This window comes from Coregonus lavaretus (assembly GCF_964263955.1).
Source record: "Coregonus lavaretus genome assembly, chromosome: 1".
NCBI lineage: Eukaryota > Metazoa > Chordata > Actinopteri > Salmoniformes > Salmonidae > Coregonus > Coregonus lavaretus.
In genome coordinates, this window is record NC_139988.1 from 35,076,432 (window position 1) to 35,089,594 (window position 13,163).

The 13,163-nt window shown below is 43.1% G+C and overlaps 1 protein-coding gene across 1 annotated transcript in view; it reads left to right on the forward strand.

Annotated features, from left to right (window-relative positions):
- LOC311129204 (attractin-like protein 1) overlaps positions 1-13,163 on the forward strand; it is a gene marked incomplete at both ends in the record, with an annotated part of 364,441 nt that overhangs the window by 65,830 nt on the left and 285,448 nt on the right. Inside the window, 4 exon segments of the mRNA XM_084161510.1 lie at positions 8,420-8,503; positions 8,736-8,849; positions 9,493-9,621; positions 10,415-10,623. Coding sequence (XP_084017636.1) covers positions 8,420-8,503; positions 8,736-8,849; positions 9,493-9,621; positions 10,415-10,623 — 536 coding nt within the window.

A 13,163-nucleotide genomic window follows, 5' to 3' on the forward strand; every position in this document is an offset into this window, starting at 1 on the left:
AACTAACCCTAGCTCCTAACCCAACACCTAATTCTAACCCTAACACTAATTCTAACCTTAAACCTAAACCCCCTAGAAATAGCATTTGACCTCTTGGGGACCAACAAAATGTCCCCAGTTGGTCCAATTTTTGTTAGTTTACTATTCTTGTGGGGACTTCTGGTCCCCACAAGAATAGTTAAACACGTCCACACACACACACACACACGCACACACACATATACACACACACACACACACGAACACACACTGGCTGGGTGCCAGTGTGACCACAGTGTCCCAGGTTCCTAGCAGTGACAATGCTATGTCAGATACTGGGGACATGTCAATGTCCTGAAGACATCAGCTCTTGGCTCTCCTTCAATAGTCTTCTATTTAGTCCCATTACATCAGGATGACCTGAAAATAGCATTGTCTAATAGAGTCTATAGGGATGTGTGGCTGTAGATGGAGGTATTGTCCGTTTAACAGGGTAGATGCTTTCTGAATGTGAGAGCTAATGATTTTCTATAACACTCTTGTATTTCTCTTGTGGTTTCAGTCAGGGATGGATTAATGCAGGGGCTTACCAGGGCTGAAGCCCCTGGGCCCAGGCCCGTGGGGGGCCCAAGAGGCAGCAACATTTACAAAATGTATATATATACAGTGCATTCAGAAAGTATTCAGACCCATGACTTTTTCCACATTTAGTTACTCTACAGCCTTATTCAAAAATAAATTAAATCAATGTTTTTCCTCATCAATCTACACATGATACCCCATAATGACAAAGCGAAAACAGGTTTTTAGAAATTTTTGCAAATGTATTAAAAATAACGCTTTGCTATGAGACATGAAATTGAGCTCAGGTGCATCCTGTTTCCATTTATTTCCTTGATGTTTCTAAGTCCACCTGTGGTAAATTCAATTGATTGGACATGATTTGGAAAGGCACACACCTGTCTATATAAGGTCCCACAGTTGACAGTGCAAGTCAGAGTAAACACCAAGCCATGAGGTCGAAGGAATTGTCCGTAGAGCTCCGAGACAGTATTGTGTCGAGGCACAGATCTGGGGAAGGGTACCAAAACATTTCTGCAGCATTGAAGATCCCCAAGAACACAGTGGCCTCCATCAATTTTAAATGGAAGAAGTTTGGAGCTGGCCGCCCGGCCAAATTAAGCAATCAGGGGAGAAGGGCCTTGGTCAGGGAGGTGACCAAGAACCCGATGGTCACTCTGACAGAGCTCCAGAGTTCCTCTGTGGAGATGGGAGAACCTTACAGAAGGACAACCATCTCTTCAGCACTCCACCAATCAGGCCATACGGAAGCCATTCCTCAGTAAAAGGCACATGACAGCCTGCTTGGAGTTTGCCAAAAGGCACCTTAAGACTCTCAGACCATGAGAAACAAGATTCTCTGGTCTGATGAAACCAAGATTGAACTCTTTGGCCTGAATACCAAGCGTCACATCTGGAGGAAACCTGGCACCATCCTTACGGTGAAGTATGGTGGTGGCAGCATCATGCTGTGGGGATGTTTTTCAGCGGCAGGGACTGGGAGACTAGTCAGGATCGAGGGAAAGATGACCGGAGCAAAGTACAGAGAGATCCTTGATGAAAACCTGCTCCAGAGTGCTCAGGACCTCAGACTGGGGCGAAGGTTCACCTTCCAACAGGACAACGACCCTAAGCACACAGCCAAGACAAAGGCAGGAGTGGCTTTGGGACAAGCCTCTGAATGTCCTTGAGTGGCCCAGCCAAAGCCCGTACTTGAACCCGATCGAACATCTCTGAAGAGACCTGAAAATAGCTATGCAGCAATGCTCCCCATCCAACCTGACAGAGCTTGAGAGGCTCTGCAGAGAAGAATGGGAGAAACTCCCCAAATACAGGTTTGCCAATCTTGCAGTGTCATACCAAAGTATACTCGAGGATGTAATCGCTGCCAAAGGTGCTTCAATAAAGTACTGAGTAAAGGGTCTGAATACTTATTAACTTTGATATTTCCGGTTTTTATTTAAAAAAAATAAGCAAACATTTCTACAAACCTGTTTTTTCTTTGTGTAGATTGATGAGGGGAAAACATTTTCAATCAATTTTACAATAAGGCTGTAACCTAATAAAATGGGGAAAAAGTCAAGGAGTCTGAATACTTTCTGAAGGCGCTGTATATGTAATATATATATACAGTGGCTTGCGAAAGTATTCACCCCCCTTTGAATTTTTCCTATTTTGTTGCCTTACAACCTGGAATTAAAATGGATTTTGGGGGGGTTTGTATCATTTGATTTACACAACATGCCTAACAATTTGAAGATGCAAAATATTTTTTCTTGTGAAACAAACAAGAAATAAGACAAAAAAACAGAAAACTTGAGCGTGTAATTAGTCAATACTTTGTAGAGCCACCTTTTGCAGCAATTACAGCTGCAAGTCTCTTGGGGTATGTCTCTATAAGCTTGGCACATCTAGCCACCGGTATTTCTGCCCTTTCTTCAAGGCAAAACTGCTCCAGCTCCTTCAAGTTGGATGGGTTCCGCTGGTGTACAGCAATCTTTAAGTCATATGTTGTGGAAAAGTATCACTATACTTATTAAAAATCAAAGTTCTTCCAGAGTTTTTGTAGAATCAATATATACTTTATTACACAGATTAACGGAAGCCAAGATGGTCTGCAGAGCACCTCCCCTCTACGTCTCAGCTCTCCGTTTACATAGTCATATTCACATACATTTTAGCTTAAAGCCCCTCCCTCTTGGGTTCCCCCACCACCATCTTCAGTTTCCCTCTCTCTACCGCTCTGCCCTCTTCCTTAGTCTATGATAGTGGCTGAATTTGACTTTTAGTAGGACAATCAATCCAGCCCTTATCATGCAAAAACACTCATCTGCAGTTTAAACTCTGTTCAACCCCGGCTCTCCCTGGCTTGACCTAAAGATAGATTGTTGGACATGACAGGTCCACATTTAATCTTTCAAACATACCCAAACCTACTCCTCTCATCCCTCCCGTCATTCTGTAATTACTCATGATTAGTCTAGGATTTGTTCAATTCTGGCGCCGCTCTCTCTCTACTTTGTTTGAGGAGAGATGCATTAGGCAACAGTCTGGTATCAGTCTCTGATAAGGTAGGACAGCCATGAATTAGGTAAGAGCGAGCAATTCGACCCTAGGTCAGATCCCCACTTCACACCCAAGCCCAGTGAAAGGAACCATTCAAGTTCTTGCCTAGCAACAGAGAATCCTGACTATATATTCGTCACGTCTGTGATTTAACTTTGTTTATCCAATAGTTTACTAAAGAATTCCCATCACATACCACAGATTCTCAATTGGATTGAGGTCTGGGCTTTGACTAGGCCATTCCAAGACATTTAAATGTTTCCCCTTAAACCACTCGGGTGTTGCTTTAGCAGTATGCTTAGGGTCATTGTCCTGCTGGAAGGTGAACCTCCGTCCCAGTCTCAAATCTCTGGAAGACTGAAACAGGTTTCCCTCAAGAATTTCCCTGTACAGTGCCTTGCAAAAGTATTCATCCCCCACTGCATTTTTCCTAGTTTGTTGCATTACAACTTGTACTTTAAATGGATTTATATTTGGATTTCATGTAATGGACATACACAAAATAGTCCAAATTGGTGAGGTGCAATGAAAAAAATTACTTGTTTCAAAAATGTCTAAAGGAATTAATAACGGAAAAGTGGTGCGTGCATATGTATTCACCCCCTTTGCTATGAAGCCCCTAAATAAAATCTGGTGCAACTAATTACCTTCAGAAGTCACATAATTAGTTAGATTGCACACAGATGGACTTTATTTAAGTGTCACATGATCTCATTATATATACACGTGTTCTGAAAGGCCCCAGAGTCTGCAACACCACTAAGCAAGGGGCACCACCAAGGAAGAGGGACCATGAAGACCAAGGAGCTCTCCAAACAGGTCAGGGACAAAATTGTGGAGAAGTACAGATCAGGGTTGGGTTATAAATAAATATATGAAACTTTGAACATCCCACGGAGCACCATTAAATCCATTATTACAAAATTGAAAGAATATGGTATCACAACAAACCTGCCAAGAGTGGGCCGCCCACCAAAACTCACGGACCAGTCAAGGAGGGCATTAATCAGAGAGGCAACAAAGAGACCAAATATAACCCTGAAGGAGCTGCAAAGCTCCACAGCAGAGATTGGAGAATCTGTCCATAGGACCACTTTAAGCCATACACTCCACAGAGCTGGGCTTTATGGAAGAGTGGCCAGAAAAAAGCCATTACTTAAAGAAAGAAATAAGCAAACACGTTTGGTGTTCGCCAAAAGGCATGTGGGAGACTCCCCAAACATATGGAAGAAGGTACTCTGGTCAGATGAGACTAAAATTGAGCTTTTAAGCCATCAAGGAAAACGCTATGTCTGGCGCAAAACCAACACCTCTCATCACCCCGAGAACACCATCCCCACAGTGAAGCATGGTGGTGGCAGCATCATGCTTTGGGGATGTTTTTCATCGGCAGGGACTGGGAAACTGGTCAGAATTGAAGGAATGATGGATCAATGGTTTGGATTAAATTAGATCACAAGCACATACAGATAACTGCCTAAATAAAGGAAACGCCACCACGAGCTGCCAGAACAACTTCAATACGCCTTGGCATAGATTCTACAAGTGGACATAAATAGCTCCTGAGTGGCGCAGTGGTCTAAGGCACTGCATCGCAGTGCTAACTGTGCCACTAGAGATCCTGGTTCAAATCCAGGCTCTGTCGCAGCCGGCCGCGACCGGGAGACTCATGGGCGGCGCACAATTGGCCCAGCGTCGTCCAGGGTAGGGGAGGGAATGGCCGGCAGGGATGTAGCTCAGTTGATAGAGCATGGCGTTTGCAACGCCAGGGTTGTGGGTTCGATTCCCATGGGGGGCCAGTATAAAAAATATATATATATATGTATTCACTAACTGTAAGTCGCTCTGGATAAGAGCGTCTGCTAAATGACTTAAAAAAAAAAAAAAAAACATGCCAGGAAAATGCACCCATAACATGCATAACATGTTATTTGTATCCCTCATTTATTTTGGCAGTTACCGGTTGCCTACATTTGGGAAGGCTGCAATTTGGCCAGCATGTACCCAAATATACAGCTTTTTTCATTGTGGACATAGACATAATCCATAGAAGGGTTTTGGAACCTCTTACCCTGGCCATTTGACTATTAAACTCTATGGGTACTATAGCAATGGCTGCCAGTCCTGACTTGAATGGGAACTGCCATCTATGGATTATAATTATACTGTATGGTTGGTTGTGGCTGTCTGTTTGCCTTTTGCACATTTCAACATACAATTGCGGGGAAAACGTACAGTTTGGAAGCAAATGCCACACTGCTGAAAAGAGAAGACTAATCTGTCTGTAGAACCAATAGATTTGTTTTTCTCAACAACTCCCAATTTCTTTGCAAACAGCAGCACTGTTTTTCAAAGTATCTCATCTTGAGATAGGCTATTGCCAAGAGAAGCGCATCGGCCATCACCGTGAGTAGTAGCCTATGGCTTCATCATTAGGTGAGTCAGTCTCCCACTGGAAATTGTGTTTAGTAGCCTACTGTAGCCTAAATAAATATTTGGGTCATTTGTGTGGTATTAAAAACATTCAGCCAATGTGGTCCTCTGTAGCTCAGCTGGTAGAGCACGGCGCTTGTAACGCCAAGGTAGTGGGTTTGATCCCAGGGACCACCCCATACACAAAAATGTATGCACGCATGACTGTAAGTCGCTTTGGATAAAAGCGTCTGCTAAATGGCATATTATATTATTATTATTATTATTTTATTATTATTATTATTATTATTATTATTATTATTATGTCTTCTATCATGTAAATTACGTACAATTGCATGAAATTTGTTTTTAAAAGCACCAAAAAAAATGTGTGGAAATCCTAAAAACGCCTCTTCTCAACTGTAGCCTATGCCACATCACATATGTTATTATGGCTTTATTATAAAGGGTATTTTTCTTCAACAGTAAATTTACCCGGATTTGTTTACAGAAAATGATGGCCCTGGTTTCAGTGTAATTGGTTGAGATGGTTGTTGGGATTGTTGTTCAGTTAAGGACTCCTTAAAGCGGACACATATCTGTCCCTCAATTCCCCATTTGAGATGAGGAAGGCCCTCAATGTGATCACATGTAGAGAACGCCAATGCACAAACAGACACTCAAACACACACCTCAGACGACACTTACTCACAAGAAATGTACTGTAGCTGCACCACATTGATGGGCTCATATGATAGACAGGTTGGAATAGTTTTTCATTTATATGCACATAAAATGTAGCAGGCAAACCCATGGCTGACAAATTTGTCTCCCTCCCCGTCTCTCACCTGAGTGCCATTCTATTATGTGTTTCTACTCAGCCAAGAGAAGCAGGTGTTTTCCTGGTGATGTTTATTGACCTCATTTAATAGATTTGATATGCTGGCCAGCTTTCTTATTCATGATGAATGAGGTGTAGTGTATGATTGTTGTGCAGAGGGAAAGGAGTATAATAACAGCGTTTTAATAGTAGGCTTAATTGGGACAGTCCATGTTGCAAATGGGATGACATTTCTTCATTCTCACCTTTTTTGAGTTTTAATTAAGCCTATACCCTCTAATGATGGGGGACAAATTGATAGTTAGTGTTAGCTAGCGCTAGTCGGCTTTACCTGTACCAAAACTCTGGCATTTTTCATCCTATAGCTTATTTTCCGTCTTCTTTTAAATAGTGACCCAACTGTGACCTACAGTTGAAGTCGGACATTTACATACACTTAGGTTGGAGTCATTAAAACTCATTTTTCAACCACTCCACAAATTTCTTGTTAACAAACTATAGTTTTGGCAAGTCGGTTAGAACATCTACTTTGTGCATGACACAAGTATTTTTCCAACAATTGTTTACAGACAGATTATTTCACTTATAATTCACTGTATCACAATTCCAGTGGGTCAGAAGTTTACATACACTAAGTTGACTGTGTCTTTAAAGAGCTTGGAAAATTCCAGAAAATGATGTCATGGCTTTAGAAGCTTCTGACATCATTTGAGTCAATTGGAGGTGTACCTGTGGATGTATTTCAAGGCCTACCTTCAAACTCAGTGCCTCTTTGCTTGACATCATGGGAAAATCAAAAGAAATCAGCCAAGACCTCAGAAAAAAAATTGTAGACCTCCACAAGTCTGGTTCATCCTTGGGAGCAATTTCCAAACACCTGAAGGTACCACGTTCATCTGTACAAACAATAGTACGCAAGTATAAACACCATGGGACCACGCAGCCGTCATACCGCTCAGGAAGGAGACGCGTTCTGTCTCCTAGAGATGAACGTACTTTGGTGCGAAAAGTGCAAATCAATCCCAGAACAACAGCAAAGGACCTTGTGAAGATGCTGGAGGAAACAGGTACAAAAGTATCTATATCCACAATAAAGTCCTATATCGACATATCCTGAAAGGCCGCTCAGCAAGGAAGAAGCCACTGCTCCAAAACCGCCATAAAAAAGCCAGACTATGGTTTGCAACTGCATATGGGGACAAAGATCGTACTTTTTTGAGAAATGTCCTCTGGTCTGATGAAACAAAAATAGAACTGTTTGGCCATAATGACCATCGTTATGTTTGGAGGAAAAAGGGGGTGCTTGCAAGCCGATGAACACCATCCGAACCGTGAAGCACGGGGGTGGCAGCATCATGGTGTGGGGGTGCTTTGCTGCAGGAGGGACTGGTGCATTTCACAGAATAGATGGAATCATGAGGAAGGAAAATGATGTGGATATATTGAAGCAACATCTCAAGACATCAGTCAGGAAGTTAAAGCTTGGTCGCAGATGGGTCTTCCAAATGGACAATGACCCCAAGCATACTTCCAAAGTTGTGGCAAAATGGCTTAAGGACAACAAAGTCAAGGTATTGGAGTGGCCATCACAAAGCCCTGACCTCAATCCTATAGAAAATGTGTGGGTAGAACTGAAAAAGCGTGTGCGAGCAAGGAGGCCTACAAACCTGACTCAGTTACACCAGCTCTGTCAGGAGGAATGGGCCAAAATTCACCTAACTTATTGTGGGAAGCTTGTGGAAGGCTACCCGAAACGTTTGATCCAAGTTAAACAATTTAAAGGCAATGCTACCAAATACTAATTGAGTGTATGTAAACTTCTGACCCACTGGGAATGTGATGAAAGAAATAAAAGCTGAAATAAATAATTCTCTCTACTATTATTCTGACATTTCACATTCTTATAATAAAGTGGTGATCCTAACTGACCGAAGACAGGGAATTTTTACTAGGATTAAATTAAATGTATTTGGCTAAGGTGTATGTAAACTTCCGACATCAACTGTATCTATCCATCCTTCTCTCTCCATGTATTAATTGCTGCTTTTCACTCTTTGCCAGGTTAACAGAGCTGTCAGGTTCCCTCACTGATGGACCAATCAACTACAAGTACAAGACCAAGTGCACCTGGCTGATCGAGGGCTAGTAAGTAGCTCTTTCTCTCTTTCCTCCTCCCTCCTATCGCTGTTCATACCCCCATTTCTCTACATTCCGTACAGTATGAATTCATTCTTAGACTGATTAATCTTATTGTTCAATGGTCTTAGTGTTAAATTATTTGTCTATTGTAAAGAATCCTGGTCAGATGTGGGCAGTTGTGAAGTTCTAGTTACTACTGCAGCCCATTTTAAACCATGCTCTATGTTCTGTCCTCCAGCCCAAACGCTGTGCTCAGGTTGCGCTTCAACCATTTTGCCACGGAATGTAGCTGGGACCACATGTACGTCTATGACGGAGACTCCATCTATGCACCTCTGGTCGCAGTATTCAGGTGAGTGTCATCATACTCTATTTAGATACGTGTTTACTCTTAGGCCTGTTTTAGGTGTTCCTCCTCTCCAATCTTTAGAAGCAATATTCTCCACCCACCTAGCCACCCTCTCTCCCCCTTCCCTTTGAACAATCGGTCCACAAAGTAATTCCTTCCACTGGGGATCCTTCACCATCAACTCTCCCCTTGTCCATCAGTATTGTCTGTGTGGTCTTTGTGTTGAACCTAGGAGCCTGTGTGTAGTCCTCCCAGTGGGGACTCTGTCTGACTGCTGGTAAACAGATTAGAGTGGATTTCTCCACTCTCTCCGATAACCTTGATGGAGCTTTGCTGTGTGTACTGTGTGTGCTGTGCTGTTCAGGCCTGAGCCTGATCCTCCATGCGATAGAGGGATCGATCCCAAGGAGAGAAAGGAATCACTTTCTCCCAATGATGTAGAGAGAGGAGGAGGGTGGACGGAAGGGGAGGGGGGGTTGTCATGGTGACAGCAATCCCAGCTCAGCAGTCAAGCGAAGGGTGATCATTTACCCAGCATGCTTTGGAGCTTAGCATGCATTTGTGTTTTGTGTGTGTGTGTGTGTGTGTGTGTGAATACCGTGTGCGAATACTCCATCATTAATGTATTTTTCTTCTTTTCCTACAGCGGTCTCGTTGTCCCGGAACCGAGAGGGAACGAGACTGTTCCGGAAGTGGTAGCAACCTCTGGATACGCACTGTTGCATTTTTTCAGTGACGCTGCCTACAACCTGACTGGATTCCACATCTCCTACTCGTGAGTGGCCCTAGCCAATACACACACTTTACATTTACAGTCAAAGTCCTCACCTATACAGTATATCCACATTGGGGAAGTCTCTGACTCAGTAGCAGACAGTGGGTTGGCTAAGAGCCATGTCCCCATTAAATTGTCTTTCCTCTCTATATGTTCCTGCACACATACAACCTCAGACCACATCCCATCCTCTCTAGGGTCTACAATGTCTGTCACAGGATTAGCTGGGGAACGCCATTACAGCTGAGGAGATAACACCCGTTGACATACGAGAGACGTCTGTGTGTGTGTGTACTGTGTACTGTGTGTGTGTGTGATTCTGAACAAGTATTAATTGGGTTGCCTCACAAAGCAGCAGCCAGAGAGAAGGATGGGCTTTCAGACTAGAGTCTAGCTCAGCCTCAAGGTCTCCAGCACAGACATACACCTTGTGGCCATAAAGGTGTTGCCATAGCAACGCAGTTGTCACAGCCTTAAACATTATCGTCCCCGTGTTTGCTGAAAAGCCCATGCATTATCCTGAATCCTTGACTTCTGTCTCTCTGTCTACTGTACCTTCCCTCTTTCTCAATTATTGTGTCTGTCTCTATTGCACTTCTCTCTAATTCTCTCTCAATTCCTCTGTATCTCACTCTATCTGTTCTGCTCCCAGAAAAATAATGCTCCAATGGATGTCAATCACCTCTGTTAATCAATCATTCTGTCAGCTATTTGTCTTTCGTCAATTATTACAATGATAACCTTTCAAAATGTACATCCCCATCCCTCCCATCTCTCTGTTCTGTGTCTGCAGGGTCAACTCGTGCCCCAATAACTGCTCGGGCCATGGGAAGTGCAGCACAGGGAACTCCATCGCCAGCCGGGTGTACTGTGAGTGTGATAAGTACTGGAAGGGCGAGGCCTGTGACATCCCCTACTGCAGGAACAACTGTGGCAGCCCCGACCATGGCTACTGTGACCTCACTGGGGAGAAGAGCTGTGTCTGCAACGACAGCTGGCAAGGTGGGGCTAGGGCCATGGTTATTCTAATATTGTGTCAATGTTGTCACCATGGTGTGGTATCTTCATGGTGGTTTATAGGGTTCATTCATTTTTTCTTCAATGACAAAGGTAAGTTCTTTGTGTTCTTGTAGATTGAGTCACACGGCCATCTTCTGGCTGAAAAGAGAACTTCAGCTATCTGTATCCCTTCATCTATATGCCTACAAGAGTGACCAGTTCATCTGCCACCCTTATTGATACTATTTTTACAAATTCTTTGAATAATGTGGCTAATACAGTTATACTTTATACTGACATTTCTGACCACTTTCCAATTTTCCACTTCTATTTGGCAGCTGGAAATGAAAAGATGGGAATGATTAATAGCACTAATGTAGAATATTTAACAAAACTAATTGTGAGCGCTTTAAGATGTTGATTAATGATATTTCATGGGACATTTTTTATAATCAGGCCGATGTGGAGTCTGTTTACCTGACTTTTCTCACATCTTTCAACTCTGTATTTCACCACTGCTTTCCCTTAGTTAAATCACATAAGATATTTGTATTTATTTATTTTATTTATTTCACCTTTATTTAACCAGGTAAGCCAGTTGGGAACAAGTTCTCATTTACAACTGCGAACTGGCCAAGATAAAGCAAAGCAGTGCGGAAAAAACAACAACAACACAGAGTTACATATGGAATAAACAAAACGTACAGTCAATAACACAATAGAAAATCTATATACATTGTGTGCAAATGTAGTAAGTTATGGAGGTAAGGCAATACATAGGCCATAGTGCAAAATAATTACAATTGAGTATTAACACTGGAGTGATAGATGTGCAGAAGATGATGTGCAAATAGAGATACTGGGGTGCAAATGAGCTAAATAAATAACAATGTAAATAACAATATGAGGATGAGGTAGTTGGGTGGGCTAATTACAGATGGGCTGTGTACAGGTGCAGTGATCAGTAAGCTGCTCTGACAACTGATGCTTAAAGTTAGTGAGGGAGATAAGTGTCTCCAGCTTCAGAGATTTTTGCAGTTCGTTCCAGTCATTTGCAGCAGAGAACTGGAAGGAATGGCGACCAAAGGATGTGTTGGCTTTGGGGATGACCAGTGAGATATACCTGCTGGAACGCATACTATGGGTGGGTGTTGCTATGGTGACCAATGAGCTAAGATAAGGCGGGGATTTGCCTAGAAGGGATTTATAGATGACCTGGAGCCAGTGGGTTTGGCGACGAATATGTAGTGAGGGCCAGCCAACGAGAGCGTACAGGTCACAATGGTGGGTAGTATATGGGGCTTTGGTGACAAAACGGATGGCACTGTGATAGACTACATCCAATTTGCTGAGTAGAGTGTTGGAAGCTATTTTGTAAATGACATCGCCGAAGTCAAGGATCGGTAGGATAGTCAGTTTTATGAGGGAATGTTTAGCAGCATGAGTGAAGGAGGCTTTGTTGCGAAATAGGAAGCCGATTCTAGATTTAACTTTGGATTGGAAATGCTTAATGTGAGTCTGGAAGGAGAGTTTAAGTTTTAGAAAGAAAGGGTCCAGATTGACTAGCCCAGCTGATTTGTAGGGGTCCGCAGCTGGTGTCCGGGGTAGGGGTAGCCAGGTGGAAAGCATGGCCAGCCATAGCAAAATACTTGTTGAAATTTTTTATTATCGTAGATTTATTGGTAGTGACAGTGTTTCCTAGCCTCAGTGCAGTGGGCAGCTGGGAGGAGGTGCTCTTATTCTCCATGAACTTTACAGTGTTTACAGTGTTCTCCCAAAACTTTTTGGAGTTAGTGCTACAGGATACACATTTCTGTTTGAAATCATTAGCCTTTACTTTCCTAACTGATTGTTTATATTGGTTCCTGACTTCCCTGAAAAGTTGCATATCGCGGGGACTGTTCGATGCTAATGCCGTATGCCATAGGATGTTTTTGTGCTGGTCAAGGGCAGTCAAGTCTGGGGTGTACCAGGGGCTATATCTGTTCTTAGTTCTGCATTTTTTGAATGGGGCATGCTTATTTAAGATGGAGAGGAAAGCACCTTTAAAGAACAACCAGGCATCCTCTACTGACGGAATGAGGTCAATATCCATCCAGGATACCCAGGCCAGGTCAATTAGAAAGGCCTGCTCACTGAAGTGTTTTAGGGAGCGTTTGACAGTGATGTGGGGTGGTCGTTTGACCGTGGACCCATTACGGACGCAGGCAATGAGGCAGTGATCGCTGAGATCCTGGTTGAAGACAGCGGAGGTGTATTTAGAGGGTAAATTAGTCCCATGTTAACGGATTTAGGGTTGTACCTGGTAGGTTCCTTGATAATTTGTGTGAGATTGAGGGCATCTAGTTTTGATTGTAGGACGGCCGGGGTGTTAAGCATATCCCAGTTTAGGTCACCAAACAATACGAACTCTGAGGATAGATGGGGGGCAATCAATTCACATATGGTGTTCAGGGCACAGCTGGGTGCTGAGGGGGGTCTGTAGCAAGCGGCAACAGTGAGAGACTTATTTCTGGAAAGGTGGATTTTTAGAAGTAGAAGCT